Genomic DNA, 21,869 nt, shown 5'->3' with positions numbered 1-21,869 from the left:
GCCCACAACGCTCCCCGAGCGAGCGCCTCCGAGGACAGGCTGTGCCTGGGTGCAGGGAGCCGGTCCAGGAGCAGAAGCACAGATGGGGAGCCAGTGCACCCCATCTCACATCAGCCTGTGAGCCGGGCTTTCGTCGTCCACACTTTCTAGATGAGGAGAGAAGGGCAGGAAGGCCGGTGACCCACTCAAGTTCAGTCACGGCTCTGCGGGGGCTGGGCCCTCAGGGCCCGGCCGCCGCCTCCGGGAACCCCTCCAGCCGTCCTCCCTGAGAGCCCGGAGCTGCCCCCTGAACCAAGTCTCCCCTCCCTGCCTCCCCCGGCCCTCACAGAGCAGACCCCGACCGAGGCCCCCAGGGACTGCTTCTGTCGAAGTGTTGGCAGGAGAGACCTGCTCGTCTTGCCAACGTGTGTGAAGAATTACAGATCAGCAAATCTGTTAGCGTGTAGTTGGTTTATTAGGGACCCGTTCCCAGGGAAGAGAACGGGCCTAGTTAGAGCGAGGGGTGAAGGGCAGAGTTTCTGGGCAAAGCAGGGCGGCTGAAGACCAGGGTGGCAGGCCGCTGGGTGGCCTGGGGCTGGGTGGCCCGAGAGCCAAGAGCGTCAAGAGCACCCCGACACCCCGAGTCCTTTGTTCTGAGGACTCACACAGTTGGTGGGACAGGAGGGGAAATTCATATTGACTAACGGGTATCTGCGGTGCCAGCTTTCCTGGGGGGACGTGACTACCTAAACTCAGGTATGTGTGGGGGTCTGTTAGCCAGAATCCTTATCTTGCTCCAGACCCCATTTGTCCATCTTGTTGTAAAACAGACATGTGACAGGAGGCAGTTAATTAAAATTGGGGCACTTTCCAAAGTTATTTATGGGCTCTTTCTGTGAGCACCAGGGCCTCTCTGGTAAAACAGACAGTGACCAGAGGCAGGCAATTCACCAAAGTGGTTTTATGGGCTCCTTCTTTGGGCACCGGGGACCCTCTCCCACATTCAGGCCCTGGGAAGAAAGCGCAGTTTCAAGACTTCTTCCCCAGATGGTGGAGATGCCAGGACTTCCCATCTTTCTTGCTAACGCGGTGTTTCTTGTGACGTAGGACATCTGGAGTATTATCAGACCAGGAGTTATCGTGTGAGACTTGTCTCCCTCCTCCTCCCTGCCTCGGTTTACTGTTCACTCTACCTAAGTGCTAAAGGCTGGGCTGGGGACTGCTGGGCCGAGGACTTCGCCTGCCCCACTGTCCCCTGCTCTGGAGATCTTTCCTGGCAACCAGGACACCAGATGCTGGCCGGTAACAGCAGCACAGTCTCCGAGTCCCTCGGCGGCTGGCTCCTGCCTCAAAAGGAAACACCCGTCCCTCCCTTATCGCCGTGTCTGAGTGTGTGTGAGGGCACTGTGTGCCAGCAAGCACGAGCACCAGTGGTGAGAGTGTCAGCGAGGGTGGGGCTCTCCTCTGTACAACCCCACCCCCACCCCAGGAGCCACGGGCACGGGAAGTGGGGGGGGGGTGCTGAAGCGCAGGTGCCAGACTCCCCGAGGCCCTAGCTGTGGACAGCAAGACCAATACAGGGGCGCTGGCCGGGTCAAGACGGCACAAAGCGCACGAAACAAAGTAGAGTCGCCTGTGTCGGCCAAGACGCCTGCCAGTCAGCCGTGCGCCCTAGTTTGAGAGAAACTAGTTCAAGCCAGAGCGGACACATCTGGCAAGGAGACACGCCTACAATACCTGCACATGTGACGAGGTCTGCAGAGCAGGGCCACCCACAGATGGGCTCCTGGGGAGACTCCCCACCCGCTATCAGGGGTGCCAAGACATTTATCAAAAAGGCCCAGAATGGTGGAGTCCACCACTTCCCAGGTACAACTGAGGCAGGCTCCCGACTGCTGCGGAGACAGCCGAGCCCCACGCCCCAGAGTGCGCTCCACACCATGCTGGTGGCCTTTGGCATCAGCTGCCGGAGACTCTGCCCCGATGTCCACCCCCACCCGCAGATCTGTCCTTGCAGGATGCTGACGGCTCCCCCGGCCACCACGTTGTCTCCTGCAGACCGAGACTCTGGGGCTCGGTTCGCTGTCCCCCACTGTTGGCTGTGTGTGTTACACTTGTCTTGGGCTGTCAAGAGCACGAGCAGGACGATGACGCACTTTGCTCCACTCTGAGTGACCCTGCGCTCAGTAAAGGCTGAGGAGCAGCAGCTACCGTGAGTGACTCTCGTCTGTTCCCCGGTGCCAGGCTGCTCCTCGGGCAGCTTGCCAAGCACTGGCCTGGCTGCCTTACAGAAGAGACTATCACAAACCTACGCTGGTGGCACTAGCTCTTTGCTATGTGTGACCTTCGCAGTGACAGTGCTGTGAGACCGTTTCCTGCTCGGTAGCAGGGGTCACACCGCCACCCACGCACCTGTGCTGGGGGCAAAGGCACATCTGCAGCACACCTGGCACTTGAGGCTCAACGAGCAGCATGAGTGACAGGGGCACTGAGAGACCCTTCCTGTGGGCCAGTGGGGGCTGAGCACGTCGCCGCTACGAACCCATTAGCCCTCCCAGGACCCACTGGCACTAGAAACCGCTCTTGTCCGTGCACCAGAAAAGGAAACCGAGGTAGAGAGCTTGTGTCTGAGTCCACGTGGACAGAGCGGGGCCACCGGGGTTCAAGCTCAGGCTCCGGGCCCGTGCGCATAGCTGCTGCCCCAATGGGTCCCTGGTGCTGCTCTGGGCCCCTCCACAGTGAGGGGACACTCAGGAGATGGCCAGCGGCACTTGAAGCCCAATCGGCTCTGGGGTCTGATCCAGGCCCACCCCACAGGGACTGGGCAGAGTCAGCCGGGACTCTGGTTGCCAAGGAGGCACCCCTGGTCTGCAGCAGGAGCAGCAAGGGTCCCCGCCCTGCCTCTGGGGTCAGAGGGGCTGGACACACTGTGCTCCCTGTGCTTGCACACCCGCTGAGCACCCTGTAAAGGCTGTTGTTTTTTAAGGTAGTACCAAAAATACTTCAGTGTCTGCGGTGTTGCAGGGCCCCGTTTGTCAATGGGACATCCAAGGAGAGCGGCGAGCGGCCTCAGGACCTGCTGCCTGGGAGGGAGGTCCAGGCAGCGGGAGGCTTCGAGGGCCCTTGAATTTTGCACGAAGTCCCAGGAGGGACTTCGCTAGTCAGCAGAGCTGCGCCAGCACTGCGGGCTCAGCGTGTCACAACTGCTCAAACCTGCTGCTGCTGCTGCAGCGGCAGCGTGTCCATAACTGTGGTCACCGCCCTGGGCTGCTGTGACATTTAAGGAACGATGGAAGTGTCACAATGCCAAAGTGTCGATCCCATGCGAGGCAGCAGTTCCACTGAGGTCTCCGGACAAACGGGGCAGGCGCGCGCACACACACAGCGTGGTGAGCGGGACACGCGCAGCAGATTATTGCACGAAAAAGCGAACAGGGCAGAGTCGCCCTGAACCGCGGAAACACGTCCTGGGGAGGGTGGGCTGAACCCGGGCCTTCCACGATGGACACGGTGCAGCAGCAGAGGCAGCAGCCGTCCGAAATGACCAGCTGGGTGGCGGTCAGAGCGCGGGCACCGCGCGGACCTGAGGGACCCAGGCGGGTCGGTGGACAACCGGGTGACACTCGCTCCGGGCAAGGAGGTCACGCCCGGGAAGAACAGGTGTGATTCTAGTAACTTCACCCCTCGACCCGGACCCAACAAGTATGAATCCTCGTTCAGCCCCTGATGCTGTGACCTCGGCCGCGACTAGGTCGGCTCCCCGGCGGGAAAGCGCGAGAGGCGTCTGGAAATCCGGGGCGGTCCGTTTACTGGAAAGGTGCTTCCGCAACCAACCTCCCCGTCTCCCTGGCAACTGGCCTCGATCCCGCCCCTCTCGGGCTCGTAAACAGGAAGTTGGAGTGCGCTTCCGGCGTGAGAGGGGCGGGAACTATTGTGAACGGCGGCGAGACGGGCCAGTCGTGGAAGGCGGTTTGGCAAAAAGCCAATCATAAGGGCCGGAGGGGGCGGTACCCGAGGCGGGGCTGCTGATGCGAAGCCAATCGCGGCGGCCCGCGGAGCAGCGTGGGGTGGGCCAGGCCCAAGCCTGGTAGGGCCGGGCCTGAGGGGTGGCGGCGTCGTCTGGGTCGGGTCCTGGTCCGGGTGCGCGGTGGGCGGCTAGCGCGACGATGCTGCAGCTGCGGGACTCGGTGGACTCGGCAGGAACGAGCCCCACGGCGCTGCTGGCAGCCGGCGAAGAGGTCGGGGCCAGCGGCGGCGCGGGTGGGAGGCGGCCGGGCACCCCGCTGCGACAGACGCTGTGGCCGCTCAACGTCCACGACCCCACGCGCCGCGCCCGCGTCAAGGAGTACTTCGTGTTCCGGGTGAGGCCGGGGCCGGCCCGGGGAAGGGGCTGGGGGTGGGGACGGGGGAGCAGGGACGGAGAGTGAGCCCAGCCCTGTGCCCGCGTGCAGCCCGGCACCATCGAGCAGGCAGTGGACGAGATCCGCGTGGTGGTCCGGCCGGTGGAGGACGGTGACATCCAGGGGGTGTGGCTGCTGACCGAGTAAGCGGAGCGTGTCCTGGGTGGGCGACCGGTCCCTGATCCCGCCCTAGCGCTCTGGCGGTCCGGGGCGGAGGCGCGCAGGTGACGCATCCCGGTGCTGCAGGGTGGATCATTGGAACAACGAGAAGGAGCGCCTGGTGCTCATCACTGACCAGTCGCTACTCATCTGCAAGTACGACTTCATCAGTCTGCAGTGCCAGCAGGTGGTCCGGGTGGCCCTCACTGCCGTGGACACCATCTCCTGCGGAGAGTTCCAGTTCCCCCCGAAATCGCTGAACAAGTAAGTTTGGTCGGCAGAGGGCGCGGCACCTGCGCTTCTAAAACCAGCCCCTGCCTTGTCTTGTGTCCTCCGTTACTTGAAAACAGGAAAGCTTCAGCTCCAAAATCAGTTTTTCAGAACGGAAGCTAGTGACTTTGGGCAGCCCATGCGCCAAAAGGAATTCAGGCACAAAAACAGCTTTTAGGTTTGTAGTGGAGACGATCCAGCATGCGTGGAAATAGGCCCGACCCGGACAGTCTCACATGAGGACCAAACAGCATTTTCTCTCTGGCCAGGAATACATGGGTCACGTCAGTTCTGCCGTTTATTTATTTATATTTTTTATTGATGAAAAGACTCAATGCATTTCCCAATTCTTGTCCATTACTCTGTAAAAGCAATTTTGGAAGCCTCTCTACCCCACACTGAAGTCACCTATCTCCTTAACGCAGCACTCACCCAGGGTGTGCAGCATGAGCGCCCGTCGGGTGCAGATGCTGTGACTCGGAGAAGTGCAGTGGTAATGCCTAGGTTGCTGCAGAAGCCACCGTAAATGCTCACCTTGGAGCAGAAAACGGCAGTGTGCCACTGTGACTTACAGACGTTCCTGAAGGGAGGCCAGGGAAGTCGGAAATCGTGGGGTGGCCCACTTTGCAGAGCTGGTCCTCGTGCCCCAGGGGAGTTTCCCGAAGTACCAGAAACCAGGACACTGACACAGCCCCCTGACTGGACAGCTTATGTCTAAGTGCCGGCTTCAGGACAGGGCAGGAGTCGGGGAAGTGCGGGCGTGCAGCAGGCGAAGCCAGGCAAAGCCTCTGGCGCTCGGGGAGATGGACTCACGGTTACCCAAGTGCTGGTCGTTTCGCAGGCCCCTTGGCATGTCTTCCTGCTACCTGTGCATTTCAGGAGCCATGTAAAGGCCAAGTTCAGCTTGACCACGCCATCGTGTTCAGTTTGTCCTATCTCAGAGCACTCAAGACAGCTTCTCTCATGGGGCAGGGCTCTCAGCACTGGGACTTGGCCCCTCTTCCGTTGTGATGCGTTGTCACAGGTCTTGCATCACTCACGGACTAGCTTTTCCACACCACACTTTGTCACTGGGCAGGCCAAGTGGGAGGCCGTGGCCTGCCGGGTGAAGTTCGTTCACTTTTCTGACAGACGGGAAGGCCTGGGGGTTCGAGTCCAGTGGGACAAGCGGAGCCGGCCGGCCTTCATTGACAGGTGGAACCCCTGGTCCACCAGCGTGCCCTATACCACGTTCGTCGAGCACCCTATGGCTGGCGCGGATGAGAAGACGGCCTCTCTGTGCCAAGTAAGACAACCCGCGACAGCAGCGCCACCCCACGGTGACAGAGCTGTCCTGGGCCTGTGCTGCCCAGCACAGTGGGGGAATGTGGCTGCTGAGCACTTGAAGAGTGGCTAGGAAAACAGGAAATGAACTTTTAGTGTTTAATAACTTGTTTATTAAAATATCCCCACATGGCTAGTGGTTCCTGGTCAGTGTAGCTTTGTAACGTGGGCCTTGTGGCCATCACTGTCTTCAAGGGGGTGCTGGGGCCCGGCAGGCGAGCCTGGCCAGTGCCACAGTTGCATTCTGCACGCTCGCCAGGAGAGGGCATCTGGGGCCAGTGGGGAGAGCAGAGTCTGGGCCTGGGGCAGGTCCCCTGCCAGCCAGCCCTGAGAGCCAGCTGTGTGCCGGGCCTGATGCCTGGCTTGGCAGTGGTAAGGGTCAGGCGGTTGACTGTGGCGAGACCACTCAGATCTCCGCAGAGTGGGGCCCCGAGGGCCAACTGGGAGGGTCACACCGCATGGGAGCACGGGTGCTTCCGGAGGGCCCCATGAGGAGGGGCGCTGAGGACTGCTGGGATGTGGCTGCAGAGTGCCCTGGGCCGGCCAGAAAGGGGTTTCCTTCCCTGGAGCCCTCTGACCAGCTCTGCGTTTTCTCTTTCAAGTTGGAAAGCTTCAGGTCTTTGCTGATCCAGGCTGTCAAGAAAGCCCAGAAGGAGGGCCCTGTGCTGGGACAAGCCACCGGCGTGCTGGTCCTGGAGCAGCCCCTCCTCATAGAGACCTACGTGGGGCTCATGTCCTTCATCAACAACGAGGCCAAGCTGGGCTACTCCATGACCAGGGGCAAGATAGGCTTCTAGAGGCCGAGCTGGGCGCCTCCCGGAGGGGCCGGCTCCTCCCCACACTCGGGCAGGGCCATTTCCCTTTACGGGTCCGAGCGCGATGAGGACACAGCCAAATGACCGTGCACTTAGGTGGCTGGGGACATCTGCTCCTGAGCTCCAGGCAGACACAGAACGGACCTGCTGTCACCGGCGGTGGCTCTTCCTCCTTCTGGGGCACCAGGTGCCATCCTCCGCCCTTCCCGCCCTCGAGCATGTCAATAAACCTCGTGCGTGTGCTTGCTCTTGAGTGTCCCCGCTGGCCCTGAGCCTGTCCTCTCACTCGTCCCCTAGGAGCCCCACCTCAGTGCCCACAGTCACAGATGGGCTCACCCTCGGGGTCCAGTGTTGTTTGGGAACCCGATCCCTTTGTAAATACAAAGGAAGCCAGCGGCCTAGTGAGGCCAGCGGCCTCGTCAGCTCCTGAATGAATGGCCACTTTGGTGTCAGTCCAAAGCCAGGCTTTCTCTGTATTACGTCGGTATTAACGTGGCATCCTTCCCAGGCCCAGAAGGTTTGGAGAAAGCAATTTTAAGGCCACTCACTGATTGGACAAAGTCACCGTAGCAGTGCTCCGCCCACGTTCTTCCTGACGGCGCGTCTCGGTCAGAACCGTGTTCATGTTTGAAGAGGGGGCTGCTTGGTCTGCGTGTGAGGAGTGCATGTCTTTGGCTGGAGGAGCCGTGTTGGTTCCCACAAAGCAGCTCCTGCCGTAACCATGCCTGGGCCTGGTGCCCAGGGAGCTCGTCCCCATGGGGACCACTGCCAGCCACGTTGGGCAGTTTCTCCATCGGCTCCAAGAGCCGGTGCTCGGTCCCCTCTTACCCTGGCCTGGTGCGGCTGTGGCCTGTGCAGGACCGGCCACTCCGTCCTGAGCTGTGTTCAGGGCTCCTTGTAGACGTTCAGAAGTGACCGGCCAGGCCCCTTTGGGAGGTGGTGACTGAAACAGGTGGGACAACCGAGAAAGCCGCCTCCTGCAGGGGCGGGTGTGTTTCGAACCTTGAGCTGTTTTGTCCTCCCTTTCTTTGGGGGCCTGTCACCTGCCATCCAGCGCAGTGACAAGGGCCCCGAGGTCCTTGCCTGGCCAGCTTCGACATGACACCCCAGTGGCGCACCCTCCTGCTCTGGCAGGACAAGGAGTCCTGGGTCTGGACCCCACCCACTGTCCGTAGACTCCCAGAGCCACAGGCAGGGCGGCGCCTCCCCAGGAAGCCCACTAGGCAGGTGGGGGCCGACCTGCGGGGGGCCCTCTGTGCACACACCCTGAGGGGCCGAGCTGCTTCCTGCTCCCCAGTGCGGATGCCACGGTCTGGAGACCAGCAGTGACAGGGCGGGGTCTGGGAGCGGGGGTGGGGTGTCTGTCTGGGGTACTGGCTACTGGGGGCTCAGTTCTAAAATTTGGCTGTGACCCAAACCTTTCAAGAAAAGCAGCATCAGCCTTTTAATGAATTAACACATATTTAAATACAAAGATTCTCAGACCATACGTATTTACAAGAACACCTTGCTATGGAAAAATAAATGTAAACCCCTTCACTGGACCATGGCGGTTGGAGCGCGGTCCCGAGGAGCTGGCTCCTTTCTCAGGGCCGCCCCGGCCAAGCTCGCCCCTACCTGCCAGGCCACTCACTCAGCCCTACGTGAGGCTGCCCAGCTGCCCGAAAGCGTTGCCACTCCCACCCTCCGCCTCCAGGAAACACAGGCAGAAGTGGTCCTTGCTGAGGAGGGCCAGCGAGTCCCCATTTGAATGCCAACAGAGGGACAGCACCTGGAAGTCACCTGGAGGAAAGCAGGTGGCCTGAGGTGAGAACAGGAGGCTGGGGCCCCAGAGCCAGCATAGCCCCAGACCCCGTGGGTACAGGGAGGGACCCGGCTAGGGCCCCAAACCGCCTCCAGCCGGGTGGGCCTCCACCCAGTGGAGCTCAGAGCCCCAGGCTCACCTTCCCCGGGCACCTGCACGGACACACAGCCCGCCGGCGACCACAGGTACACCTTGCTGCCTCCTGTGCAGACAGCCAGACGGGGCTGCTGCGGGTCCCACTGGAAGGCACGCACGGGGCCCAGCTGCTCAAGCACCACGAACAGCCTCAGCTTCCGGACGTCCCAGATCCACACGGCGTTGGGGATGTTGTCTGGGGGGAGACACGGACGGGTGTGTGATTGGTCACCCTGTGTGGTCGGTCTCTCAGCCCCACCCTGGCTGGGACACTGGCCTCCGACGGCCGACACCAGGACGGGCACCAAGAGTGAGCCGAGGCGGACACCGCAGTGTGGGCGCCGGCGCTCACCGTTCCTCGTGGCCAGGAAGCAGCTGTCGGGACTGAAGGCCAGCGCGCTGATGCCGATCTTCGGGTTCGCTCGGTCAGCAGCCGGCTTCAGGGTCTGCAGGGACACTGGCACCTCGGCAATCTCGTCTGCAGCGGGAATGGGGGCCCCACACAGCTGCGTCTCGGCACACGCCGGTGCACCCGAGACCCTGCAGTCCCCCGGCCCTTTCCCTCGGTTCAGATGGAGGGACGTGCAACTGGGCCTTGAAAACACGAGGGCAACTGTCCCAAAACCAGGGGGGACCAGAGGTTGGTCACGGTGCTGAAGGCCTGCCTGGGGTGATGTCACCCTCCCCCTCCCCAGCGGGGACTTGGCAGCTCTGGTGCCCTGGTGCTCCCTGTCTCCTCCCACTCCTGGTGCCCGGGGCTAGACCTGACAGCTGCAGGATGCGTGTGCAGCCCTCGGGACACTGGGGGAAGCGCCCTGTGCTGCCCGTGACTGCGTCTGGGCTTCTACTTCAATGTCTGTGTCCCAGGGGAGAGGCACACACAAGGGACTTGCCCGGGCCACACGGCTCAACCCCAAGGGAGCTTCACTACTAAAGTGAGGCCTCGGAGTGCTGGCTGTCAGATTTGGGTCTCCAGGGCTGCTGTTCCGTCAGCAGTAGCCACACCCAGGCGCTGGGGGACTCGCAGAGGAGGGCAGGCAGGCCGGCGGCTGTGGCGCACGCCATGGAAGGAGAGAAGGGCGTCTGAAACCCACATGGACCTAGCGGCCCCTTTTCACAGAATAGGCAAAGGGCTCACATCTGCTCTCGGGGGCCCTGGGTGCAGGGCAGGCAGGGCGGCCCAGTGACCCCCGTGGGCTCTTCTCTGCTTCCTTATACACCACCTGGAAGACAGGGGCGCGCAGGCATAGCGGTGACGCCCGACCCGGACACGGAATGCTGCCTCTGCAGGTCCAAGGGGGTCATGGGGACCCGCGCTCTCTGGGGCTCTTGGTGTGGGTGCCACCTGCGAGGCTGCTCCCTAAGACCGGCAGCGATGGCAGGTGGTGACTGCGTGTTCCCTGGGCCAGTGAGCCAAGGCCAGCCTTTCCGTGGTGGCAGAGACGGGCTCAGGGGACACGGCCTGGGACCTGGAGCCCAACAGGGAAAGGGCCAGCATCCAGGAGCGAAGTCCTCCGAGGCCCACGGGCAGCGCTGCCGCCTGATGCAAGGCTCCCCAGAGGCTGGCGCAGCCCTGCCCCCTCCTCCTGACTTTACTTCCCCACCTGGCCTCCCGGCCCCTGGCCTCACGCTGTGCCCGCCAGCTCCCTCCCTCCTCGCCGCACCTGCCCTATCTCTTACTCAGCTTGCCCACCGTGGGAAAACTTCCCAAGACCAGGGCTTCTGTCTGGGTCCCCTGCTGTCCCCCGGCACCTGCGGAAGATGCACATCCACACCTCAGGACCCTTGCACTTGCCATTCCCGCTGCCGAAAGCACTGCCCCCAGATCCCGCACTGCTCCCTGCCGGCCGGGGCCCCAGCCATCCCTGGGCCGGTGACATCCCTGCTGCCCTGGGGAGACCCCCAGCCCTCGCCCCCTACTCCACAGGGCAGGGGTCCGTCTGCTCCCCGCGTGACCCAGCACACAGCACCTCGCCCTGCCATGGCTGCTCGGTGCTGGCCGGCAGGAGGCCCATAGGGTGTGTAGTGTGCAGGACAGATCTGCAGTGAGCTGTCAGGAAGGGCGGCGGGGATGGGACAGGGGCCCCAGCAGTGTGTCGGGGGACACGGCCAGTCACTTGTGTACAGTGAGCGGAGCTCCTGCGCCAGCCCAGACGACACTGCGAGGGGAAGCACGGCCTGCCCCACCCCCCGCCCCCCTGGACACAGGCAGGGGGACTTACTACTCTGGAGTCGCCGACGGAGGCGGGGTGCCCGAGCTCCACGAGCACCTTCCAGGTCACGTGATTGAGAATGCGCACCTGGGGGACAGCACAGTGAGACCCACGGCAGGGGACATCGCCCGCACCCGTCCTCGGGGCTCCCCACGGGCGAGCGGGTGCCCTGGCCCACCTTCCCGTCGTAGCTGCCGACCGCCAGGAACTGGCTGCTGGGGCTCCAGGCCGCCGCCTTGACACCTAGGGACCACTCATACGCGCAGTAGGCTGCCAGCAGCCGGCCGTCCAGCGAGTAGAGCAGGACCTTGTACTGCAGGCGGGACGCAGCCGTCGTCAGCTGAGGTCCCACCAGGCTGGGCGAGGGCGACGCAGGGACAGGCGGGCGCAGGGGGAGCCCTGTGGCAGGCGCCGCCCTCTGTGGCACGGGCACATGGGGACACTCGCTGGAACTGAGGTCTCACTAGGTGAGCCGAGCGGTGAGACTCAGGGACAAGCAGCACTGGGGCTGCCCAGGGCACCACCGCCTTCGGGAAGCACCAGGGGACACGGGAAGGGCCTCTCCTACCTCCAAACAGGTGTCCCACACCGCCAGCACACAGCCGTTGGGGGCCCACTCGATGCCGGCGAGGTCCTGGGTGCCTGTGTCAAAGTGCTGCCGGCGGGGGGGGGGGGGGGGGGGGGGGTGNGGGGGGGGGGGGGGGGGGGGGGGGGGGGGGGGCGGCGAGACACAGCCATCAGAAAGGGCTGTCCCGGCCAGATGCATGCCTACGCGTGGCTGACGCTCTGAACACTTCCGGAGAGGAGCAGGTGTCTTACACAGAAATGGACAAAGGGCAGGGGTCCGTCCCCCCTGGATGCTGCTGGCCAGAGTGTCAGGGCTTCCGGGGCAGCACTCAGCGTGGCCAGCCCAGTGGACGCTGCCTGTGGCTCCTGCCCACGCACCCTTCTCCCCAGCCCGTGCCTGGTGAAGCCCCCCATGCTCTGACCGCATTCCAGAGGCCTCTCTGCCTCCACCCTGCCGTGCCTGCACCGCCCCCCCCCCGCTGGCATCCATGTGCTCCTTGCAGCGGGCTCTGAGCCTGGTCCCCGGCACCTGGAGGAGCCGCACCAGCACAGGTGCTTAGGGTCAAAGCCAAGTCCGCCACTCTTCCTGACAGATTGACACGGCACAAGGGGGCTGGGGGTGCTGGCTCTGGACACACAGGCCGGGCCCCCACCATTTCCACCAAACGCTTCACCGCTGGTGCTCCCGGAAGCCCCAGGCGGCACGCCGCCCTGGGAGCCCTGAAGTCAGTCACGTGTCCCCACATGACCCGGGAGGGCCCTGAGAGCTTGGAGAAGAGGCACCGCCACACCCTGTCCACCCGGCAGGACGATGGTCCCAGCGGGAGGGGCGCTCACCCGCAGCAGCTGCCAGTCGCTGCAGACAAAGATGCTGACGTAGTCCTTGCAGTCCCGCCTCTCGGCCAAGGCCAGGTAGCGGCCGTCCCGGGAGAAGGTGGTTCCTGCCAGGAGAGGAGAGGGCCTGGCACCGAGGAGCTGAACGGGAGGCCGGCCGGCGGCAGTTCTGCACCTCAACGCAGGGGCGAGGGCAGCGACACCGCTGGGAACCTGAGAGCAACGGGCAGTCACCTGCCCCGACGCCCCACAGACTGTCACTGCGGAACGGAGCACCTCACGGAGCGGCCACTCCTCGAGAGCAGGCACATCACAGGGCAGGCGGCCAGTGGCACGCGTTCACCTTGTGCTCCCATCACGGGGAAGGAGAGGTTCGCCGTGAGGCCAGGGGGGCACTGGACTGTGTGCTCCGGTCTGCACGTGCCTGCCAGGCGCCCACACGTGTGCACGGCACACCCGAGTCACGGAAGGGCCGTCCCCACGCAGGAAACGCACACACCTCCCAGGGACACGCCCCCAGAGTGCAGAAGTGCAGGACCCACGTCAACCACGAGCCCGTGACGCCCGCGTAGGGGACGTGCTCTGGATGCCCAGGCCTTTGGCGCCTACCCCTCGGATGCCCCCACTCAGCTGCGGGAACTCGTGTCATGGGGCCCTGTCTCCTGAGCCGCCAGGGCGTGTGCGCAGACAGAACCTGGGTCTGGAGTGCGCTGCACGGTGACCCGGGGTTCAGGGAACGACCGGCTGGGAGCCGGCGTGCCTGCTCGGTGGTTTCCCAGGAGGAAACGGCCGGCAGACCCAAAGCAACTGCAGAGGACGGACTTCTCGTGTCCCCGCGGACTCACCCTGCTGGCAGGCCTTGGGGTACTTGATGTACGAGACGGACTTTGTGCACAGGGACCAGACTGTCATCCGCAGCTGTCAGGCCAAGGGGCAAGAGTGGGGAAGGAAATGTCACAGCGTCAGATTTTCAGAGACGGTCCCCAGCTGTGAGCCAAGCCAGTGGCCTGAGGAGGCAGGGGCTCTCCTTGGAGGGTCCCGAGACCGCCCCCCCACGCCGCTGCAGCCACTTCAGCATCGATTCGGCACGCTCTGGAGCGCTGTCACGTGGTAACAGGGTTACTTGAGCGACACAAAGTGAAAGGAATAAACAGGTACACGTAAGTGCCCTTTAGTCCAAAGGAGGCATTTCCACGCTGTGAGCAAGGAGAGCGGCTGCCAGCCAGAGAAACACTGTCAGGCAGAAAAGCAGACAGGATGTTCGCTCGGCTGCTCCGGGGCTGGGGGCGGGGGGGAGCGGCAGCCCCGCCCGACCCGGGGGGTGTGCCCTGGCCCTGAAACCTCCAGACGCTGCCCCTTCGGCCACAAGCCCCCCGCGGAGTGTGGTCCACCGTTCACTCCTCCCTCTCGTACCCAGTCACAAGGGGACAGAAAACCTGTCGGGGTCGTGACGGACACCTGCACCTCTGTGTGGGGATGCCCGCCTTGGCCTTCCAACCTCCACCCTTTGACTCAAAACAGCGGCAGCATTTGCACCCAACACCCGGAAGTTCTGGGCCAGGTGTGATCTGCTCAGAAGCCAGTCCTGCCCGTGCTTGCATCGTCTCCCTCGGACCCGAGAGACTCGGGTTTGACCACGTGGGTCTGGCACGAAAGGGCTGTCGGGGCAAGAACCGGAGGGGGGCACTGAGGCACTTTCCCATGAACATCTCGGTCAGAAATGACTGACCTCGACGAGACGCGTGTGAGAACGGAGGCCGCCCCGCCCCCGTCCTTGCGGAGCCGGCGCACACGGTCACCCGTGACCGGCGCTGCTCCACTTCCGTGTCTCGGGCCCTCCCCGTTCCGCCCACCTGTGGCGGCCCCAGAGCCCCGTGCTGCAGCTGCCCCACCAGGTGCAGGGGGAGGCCCCACAGCTGCTCCAGAGGACCTGCTGTGTCAGGGCGGTGACAGTGGCCCGAGACATGACCGATGACAAAGCTGTGACATAGGCTCCGCTGCAGGGGACGAACGCAGGCCGCAGAGCTGCTCTCGGTCAGTCGGGCAGGACGCGCTAGGATAGCAGACGAGGGGCCCCCGCCCGGCACCAGGGTGCTGCCTGCACAGGACGCCCCATGAGGGAGGTGAGGTGGCACTGACCCGTCCTTCTCACACGAGGAACTGAGTCCGGGGACTGTCACTGCCTCTCTGCGCGGCGCACGTGGCACTGGGGGAGAAGGTCTGGAATCACCACCAGCTGCTGCCACAGCCATGTGGCCCCAAGGGCCGGGGCACTGCACTCATGGGGCCGGCCCTGCCTCTGAACGGGGCTCACTGTGGCTTCCGAGCGTAACTGAGAGGCAACGACCCCTGCCCCCAGACCTGTCACTCAGGGCTTACCTGTGACACCCACCCCAGCACCCCCGGTCTGCTGGCCCCATCTCAGCGCTGGTCCACACGGCCGGCCCACGGGGCAGGCACAACACCCAGGAAGCCGGTTCCCGAGACGGGGGCTCCACAGCGGGGCCTGGGTGCAGTAGGGGCACACCGGGCTGTCTCCGCTGCTCTTGTGGCAGAGGAGACACGGAGCACTAATAGCTTGGTTTTTACCCGCCTGCCCCCATCACAGAAGATTTTTAAAAAACTGACTGTTTGTAACTTGAACCAAGAGGCGGAAATTCCAGTAACCCCAGATGCACGACACAGGTGGGGCGCGCTCCCACGAGGACGGGCCCCGCGCTGGAGAGGAGCGCGGCAGGCTCACGCGGCGGGCATGGGCCCAGCGCTGTCTCCGCGGCCCCGGTTAAAGCGGCGCCGCTGTGCTAACGCGGCCGCTCTGCTCGGGGAGCATGAAGGGCACCCGGGGGCCCTGACCTGGCCCGCCTGCCGGGGGGACGCCACCCCCCCCTCTGTCACCTGCTCTCCCAGGCCTCTCCACAGCCAACTGTGAGAGACCGCTTTTTAAGAAGCTAATTTTCTCCACGACACTTTCAAGGCTGCTTGACACTGAAGACTGTACCTCTTTACTGTCCTGTCATCACTGCTGGCAAAGTGGAAGGTCCCCTGCACGTGGGCAGAACTACTTAAAAGGACGTTTTCAACGCACAGTGTTTGGGAAATCAACAGAAATCTGGCGAACTGAGCGCAGCCCCGGGGGGTGTGTACCACGACGAGTGTGAGTGGTCTCGTGTTCTGCTGCAGGGCGTGGCAGGGTGGGGGAGACGGGACGCAGACTGAGAGGCCGCCACGGAGCGGAGCGGAGCCGAGCGGGACGTTTGGTTGAGTGCGTGCGAGCCCTCCACAGCGAACACGCTGTCGGAGACACGCTGAAGACTCCAGCGGAAAGACGCCCGCGTTCACCGGCCCAAAGACTCGATTCTGGCCGACAACAGCCGCAGCTGGAAATTCCGGGAGGGGCCGGGAAGCGCGCACCGGTTTTGGGCGTGGAGACAGACAAGCGGACCACTGGAGCGAGGCGGGGCCCAGACAGAGGGCCCCACACGGACGGCGACGGCCCCGCACCGCGGTGCAGAGTGTGAGGAGGGCACAGTTCACAGCAGCTCACGCGTCTCAATGCAGGAGCCAAACCACCAACTCACAGGAATAAAACAGAGTAACTGTGACTGGGTGTGGCTGGGGTTTCTTTTCTGGGCCTTTAAAAATTTTTTACCTTTGGCCCGGGGGGAGGGAGGGGGGAGGGGACAGTGACGTGAGAACACGGATTGGCTGTCTTCTGTCCCCGTGCCGAATGGCGACAACCTGCATCCCAGGCTTGTGCCCCTACTGGGTGTCCAACCGGCGACCTCTAGGTCTGTGGGACGACACCCCACCAAGGCACCCTGGTGGGGGCGGCTAGGGACACCCCGCCACGTGTCAGGATCTGGCCCAGAGAACTCTGAGAACCGAGGCTACATGCAAAGCTGCCACAGTCTTCTCCGAAGACATTAGTCGAGGGCACCTTCTGCGTGTCATGTCCCACCTTGCCCCCACCGCCCATGCCGGTGGACAGGGGTTCCACGTGTCTAAGGACCCAGATGGGGACAGTGTGAAGCCAGAGCTGCCTGAAGCCATTCACATGCCAACCCCTCACAGCTGGATAGAGAACCTGTCACGGGGTGACTCCCAGGGCCCCCCAGGAATCACCGCGCCCCCGCAGAGCCCTTGGTCAGGCCACCACCATGCAGCCCGCAGCCCTGAGTGCCGACAGCGCTTCGGGTTTCTGCCGGAACCACGGGGGCCCGCGTGGCGCCTCAGAAGGCACCCGGAAGGGACTCGTGTGGGTCTCTTCACTTGAAAACCCGCCGTGGGCACCAAGGACCCTCCCATGGGCCTTGCGTGTGCGGCAGACGCACACCGGCCCAGCCACGGCACCTGGCGGACTCACCCAATGTCAGTCATGAGTCCCCAGACTTCGCGCTCCCGCCCGAGCCCACAGGCCAGTGAGCACGAGCGTGTGAAAGACGAGCAGATGATGGCCGCCCTTGCCCACACCAGAGAGACATGGATCGGCTCAAATCAAAGCACATTTGCAGCTGTTGAATCACAGGAGCCGTTTCACCCTAACGTGTAACGTGGTGCTTTTCAGAGACCTATTCGCTGTCCTCCCAAACGGGACAGAAAGAGTGTGACGCACGCAGGGCTGACGGGGCCCCGACGACCCACAGGAGCAAACCCCGTCTACAGACCATCTGCTTTCGGCCCCCGAATCTCAGGTTCGGGGCGCACAGAGTCACCTCCCTGGATTAAGGGGGGCTGAGGGGCCACTTGCACAAACTCGGTGCATCTCCAGGTTGGAGGGCAAGGCCCCCCCCCCCGGGACGAGGGGGCTGGGCTGGGCATCACTTACATGGAACTCAGTGGTGTTGAGGATGTGGCGTCCGTCGGGGCTCCAGCAGGAAGCCACCAGCCCTGCGGAGCCCTCGTCGATCCTGCAGTGCCACTCGGGCTGCTCCAGGGACCACACCTGGACGACAGAACAGATACGCGGGACAGCCCCTGGTCAGGGGGGCAGTGAGCCTTAATGACAGCGGAGTGCCAAGTGTGGAGGGAAACAGGCCCTGCCCCTCCACCCGTCTATCCACGACGCCTGGTGCCCAGGCCCCGCACAGGGCCCCACACTGCTGGGGTCATTCTGTCTGGTTCTGAGAGGCGTCGCTACCCCTCTGCAGTCCCCAGAGCCTCAGTTGGTCAGGCCCCGCCACACACCCTGCAGCCCAGCGCTGCCCTGCCTGCCGGCAAGTGGCACGCTGGGGCTGTCTGCAAACACTCCCTGTGCCGAGCTGCATCTGCTCACGGACTGAGAGCCCTGAGTGTTCTCCCATCTGTAAAGTGCTACAGCCATGAGAGCACAACTGCTATTTTCAAAGGGAGCCCCAGGGGCCGCCCTCTGCAACCGGGATGGAGGTCAACGACACGCCGTCAGGCTCCCTCTCGGGACGCTGCCCGGCCCGGCCCCGGCAGCGCACCTGCACCAGCCCCCGTTTGTACATGGCGCACAGGAGAAAGAGGGAGTCGGCCGACCACTCGACGTGCTGGATCTGGTCCACGCAGGTGTACAGCTGAAGGATCTGGAGGCTGCTGGCATCCCGCACCACGAGGCGGTACTGCACGCAGGAGGCCTGAGCAGGGGAGGAGCCGTGAGACAGGGGCCGGCCCGTCAGCGCCTGCCCCACACCCCCACCCGATTCAGGGACTCTGCTTCCTCTCCTCTCCGACACGCTTTCTACCTGGACGGCTCCCTGTTCACCACCAAATTTATAGCCCATTCTGAAAAATGAGTTAATAAAAAGGTAAAGTTGAAACATACAACCTAGGTGTTGAAACTGTTACAGTCCAGCACAAAGCAGTTTGAAAACTCTAAGTAACCGCCTGCTCCTGCCGTAACTGCACAACTACCCCGAGTGGGCAGAGCCCGCCCTCTCCGGGCGGCGGCGCACACAGCCAGTGAACGGGGGCTGGCTCCAGGCCGGGCGGCCACTGCTGCGGATGACTGCCAGGACGGCTGTTCTCTTTTTTATTCTTTAAAGATTTTATTTATCTGTTTTTAGAGAGCGGGAAGGGGGGAAGAAAAGGAGAGAAACATCAGTGTGTAGTTGCCTCTGGAACGCCCCCAACTGGGGACCTGGCCCAAAAACCCAGGCAAGTGCCCTGACTGGGAACAGAACCAGTGACCTTTTGGCTTGTAGGCCGGCACGCAGTCCACTGAGCCACACCAGCCAGGGCCAACAGTTCCTTTTCGTACAAAACCTACTTGGAGTCTTTAAACCCACTGGAGTCAAAATGTGTTTTACAGTTTACGAATGGAAAGGTGCTTCATAAATGCTCATTCACCTCCTGGGACAAAGTAGAAAACAGACACTTGTCCCTGCCCCTGCAGTCCTGGTCCCTTGTAACCCCCTGGTGGTAGGAGCACCTTTTGTCCTAATGAGGAGACTGGGGCTCCGGGTGAGGGCTGGTCCCTAGAAAGACCAAGCCCTTAGAAGCTGGGGGCTTGTAGCCCTGCCCCCAACTCCCTTGCAAAGGAAGAGGCTGAGAATGGATTTAACAACCAGACGTGAGAAAACCTCCAGGAGAACTGCAGTGACGCGGGTTCAGAGAGCAGCAGGTGGGTGAACACATCCGCAGAGTGAGAGCCGGGCTCCCCGACCACACGGGGACAGACGCCCCTGCACTGGGGACCCTCTGACCTCACCCCGTCTTCCTTCGGCGGGCTGTGCACCTGTGTCCTTCCTCGTTCCCTTTAACAAAGCGGCGACATAAGCCTACATTTCCCTGAGTTCCGGGAGCTGCTGAGCAACTTAACCAAACCTGCAGAGGGGTTGTGGGAACCCCCACTTGTGGTCAAGTCAGAGAGCCTCTGGGGGTAACCCGGGCCCCTGCTGTTTGGGACCGGCATCTGAAGGGGGCACTGTTGCGGGACCAGGCCCCAGGCGGGCAGCACCCAGTGCTCCCCAGGAAGGGTGCCAGGATCAGGGGGAAGGGCAGGACGCAGAGCTGCTTGGTGGGGGGGACGCCACGTTTGGTGCCTGGACGTGCTGAGTGTGGGTGGCCGTGTGGCCACGAGTAGAGGACAGGAGGCATTCCATACACACGCTGACTGACCCCTGGTAGGGACAGTAAAGCTGCTTGTGCCCCTGGGGTCCCCGAGACATGCGTCTCCCCACGCCCAGTCCGGGTCCACGTGTGAGCCCACAGTTTCCGCCTGGACACGCAAATACGCTGGCTCGTCCGCTGGCTGCGGGCTCCAGCGCAGTGCGGGGCCAGGAGCTGCTTTCTGGCTGTAACTCCTTCACGTCTGTGCTTCTCAGGGCTAGACGCGATGGCTGGTTTGTTTTACGAGTTCCCACTGAGAAGAGCCACACGAGTTCTCCGTGGAAAATGGAGGAGGGCGGGCCCCTGCAGACTGGAACAGGCGTGTGTCTGTCTCTTCACACTGTAGCTCTTTGTCAGTTACAAGGAGTTCCCATGAGATGGAATACTGGAGAAAAGGCACCAAATCTGGGCAAGATACTAAAAATGGCCACAAGGCCCTGCCTCCCCCGACAGGTAAGACGGGGCCCTGAAGAACAGGATTGCACGAACATGACCACCAGGTGTCTCACAATATTTTGACCAGAGTGTAAAAATCAAAGAAATACCAAAATTAAGCAAGGAAATACAATTTCCCTCTTTATGATTCACTGGAATTTTCATAAATGATTTTTTAAGAACTAATTTATAGAGGACACTTTGAAAAANTGGCCACAAGACCTTCCTCCCCCGACAGGTAAGACGGGGCCCTGAAGAACAGGATTGCACGAACATGACCACCAGGTGTCTCACAATATTTTGACCAGAGTGTAAAAATCAAAGAAATACCAAAATTAAGCAAGGAAATACAATTTCCCTCTTTATGATTCACTGGAATTTTCATAAATGATTTTTTAAGAACTAATTTATAGAGGACACTTTGAAAAATGGTCACTTCAGGGGTTTTGGAGTGACCCCCTTTTTAATCCTAAAATGAGGATAGGTGTATTGATTTTAGAGTGAGAGGAAAGGGGGGGTGGGGAGAGAGAGAGAATCAGGGATCAGTTGCCTCCCGTTCACGCCCCAACTGGGGATCGAACCAGAAACCTCGGCATGCGCCCTGACCAGAAATCCAACCCGCAGTCTTCTGATGGGCAGGACGACGCTCCAACCAACAGAGCCACTCGGCAGAGACGTGCCATGTAAGGTAAAAACGTGTTGCCTGTTGTAGCTGAATGCTATTGTATGTGATGTTGAGTGATGCTTCCAAAAATAAGGCAAACATGTAACTTGGGAGATATATTTTCAAAGACCTAGATGAGAATAAAAGGATTGGTAACAGCCCAAACTGAAAAAAGAACCAGAAGTGTCAGTCAGGAGAAGTTTAAGGGACCTAGGAACACTGTTCAGGCCTGGCGGGTGTGGCTCAGTGGCCTGAGTGCCAGGCGGTGATAGGAAGGGTCTCCGGTTTGATTCCCAGTTGGGGCACAGGCCTGGGTTGCTGGCCAGGTCCCAGTGGGGGGCGCTGAGAGGGAACCACACATTGATGTTTCTCTCCCTCCCTTCCCACTTTAAAAGTAAATAAACAAAACCTCTTTTTTAAAAAAGAACACTTTTTGTAAAGCATGATTTTTTTTAACAGGCTGTGCCACGGAAGTTAGCTGCGACCCGCCACCTGACACCCCCCAACCCCTCGGCCTCGGGGACAGGCACTGGCCTTATCCCTGAGTTTTGCACATCACCAGTCCGCTGCACAGGGCAGCCCCGCGAAGTCCGCACCGCTCTGCCACCCTGGAATGACCAGCTCAAGTCCCCGCAGCGCGGGCAACTCACTCCATCTGGACCGGGAACGCTGGTTAGTTAGGCCAGTTACTGGGCACGGGATTAGAACCGGCGTCGAGGCCGGGGAAAGGTGTCCGGACCCAGCGGCCCCGCTGTCCCCGTTCCCAGACGACAGAACTGCGTCTTCGCCTTTTGGCGACAAAGTGACAACCTCGAGGAGCAGACGTCTCCTGCGTCCTCGAATGAGTCAACATAGCACTGCTCGGCTCTGCCGTCGACTGATGGAAGCCCAGGCGCAGGGAAGCCGGCCCCGCGCAGGGCCCCCGCCCGCGTCCCGCCCCCGCGGACCCCCAAGCCGCCTGCAGCCCGGGCTCCGTGGCGAGGTCTCCGCCGCCCATCGCATCCCGCGAGGGCCCGCCCTCCGCCCAGCCCCCGCGGCCGCTCACCAGGTACTTGCCGTCCGGGGAGAACTTGCACAGCTGGCTGGAGAGCTTGAACACCTCAGAGAAGTTCATGGCGACCGCCGCCCGCCGCGCCGGACCCCGCGCAGCAGGGCTCTCGGGCTCGGCCCCAACCGCCTGAGCCGCGCCCGGAAGTGACG

General features: G+C 62.2%; 2 protein-coding genes across 2 annotated transcripts; one reads left to right on the top strand and one right to left on the bottom strand.

Moving 5' to 3' along the window:
- The first annotated feature begins 4,043 nt into the window (after positions 1-4,043).
- TPRG1L (tumor protein p63 regulated 1 like) lies at positions 4,044-7,199 on the top strand. The gene is made up of 5 exons (XM_037062113.1): positions 4,044-4,340; positions 4,431-4,522; positions 4,626-4,802; positions 5,940-6,093; positions 6,734-7,199. The coding sequence occupies exons 1-5, from the start codon at positions 4,146-4,148 to the stop codon at positions 6,926-6,928; spliced, it is 813 nt and encodes a 270-aa protein (XP_036918008.1). The 5' UTR covers positions 4,044-4,145; the 3' UTR covers positions 6,929-7,199.
- A 1,178-nt stretch (positions 7,200-8,377) lies between these two features.
- WRAP73 (WD repeat containing, antisense to TP73) lies at positions 8,378-21,849 on the bottom strand. Its single transcript, XM_037062112.1, has 12 exons — positions 21,715-21,849; positions 17,944-18,096; positions 17,325-17,441; positions 13,345-13,417; positions 12,503-12,606; positions 11,667-11,753; positions 11,277-11,411; positions 11,108-11,185; positions 10,024-10,108; positions 9,238-9,363; positions 8,890-9,081; positions 8,378-8,728 (listed from the first exon to the last, which is right to left on the bottom strand). The coding sequence occupies exons 1-12, from the start codon at positions 21,781-21,783 to the stop codon at positions 8,586-8,588; spliced, it is 1,362 nt and encodes a 453-aa protein (XP_036918007.1). The 5' UTR covers positions 21,784-21,849; the 3' UTR covers positions 8,378-8,585.
- Between the last annotated feature and the right edge of the window lie 20 nt (positions 21,850-21,869).

Source organism: Sturnira hondurensis, unplaced genomic scaffold, assembly GCF_014824575.4.
Source record: "Sturnira hondurensis isolate 20B ecotype Veracruz unplaced genomic scaffold, ASM1482457v3 Scaffold0013931, whole genome shotgun sequence".
Lineage (NCBI taxonomy): Eukaryota > Metazoa > Chordata > Mammalia > Chiroptera > Phyllostomidae > Sturnira > Sturnira hondurensis.
The sequence above is the reverse complement of the archived record's forward strand: the minus strand, read 5'-3'. Positions and strand labels throughout refer to the sequence as shown.

Excerpts from the sequence above, each read along its gene's own strand:
- TPRG1L (XM_037062113.1), top strand. The coding sequence starts at position 4,146 with ATGCTGCAGCTGCGGGACTCGGTGGACTCGGCAGGAACGAGCCCCACG. Across the intron at positions 4,341-4,430 it reads AGGAGTACTTCGTGTTCCGG|CCCGGCACCATCGAGCAGGC; the intron begins GTGAGGCCGGGG and ends GCCCGCGTGCAG. Across the intron at positions 6,094-6,733 it reads AGACGGCCTCTCTGTGCCAA|TTGGAAAGCTTCAGGTCTTT; the intron begins GTAAGACAACCC and ends TTCTCTTTCAAG.
- WRAP73 (XM_037062112.1), bottom strand. The coding sequence starts at position 21,783 with ATGAACTTCTCTGAGGTGTTCAAGCTCTCCAGCCAGCTGTGCAAGTTC. Across the intron at positions 11,412-11,666 it reads TGTGGGACACCTGTTTGGAG|TACAAGGTCCTGCTCTACTC; the intron begins GTAGGAGAGGCC and ends TCCCGCCTGCAG. Across the intron at positions 9,364-10,023 it reads CAGGGCCCCCGAGAGCAGAT|ACGAGATTGCCGAGGTGCCA; the intron begins GTGAGCCCTTTG and ends TTCCCGCTGCAG.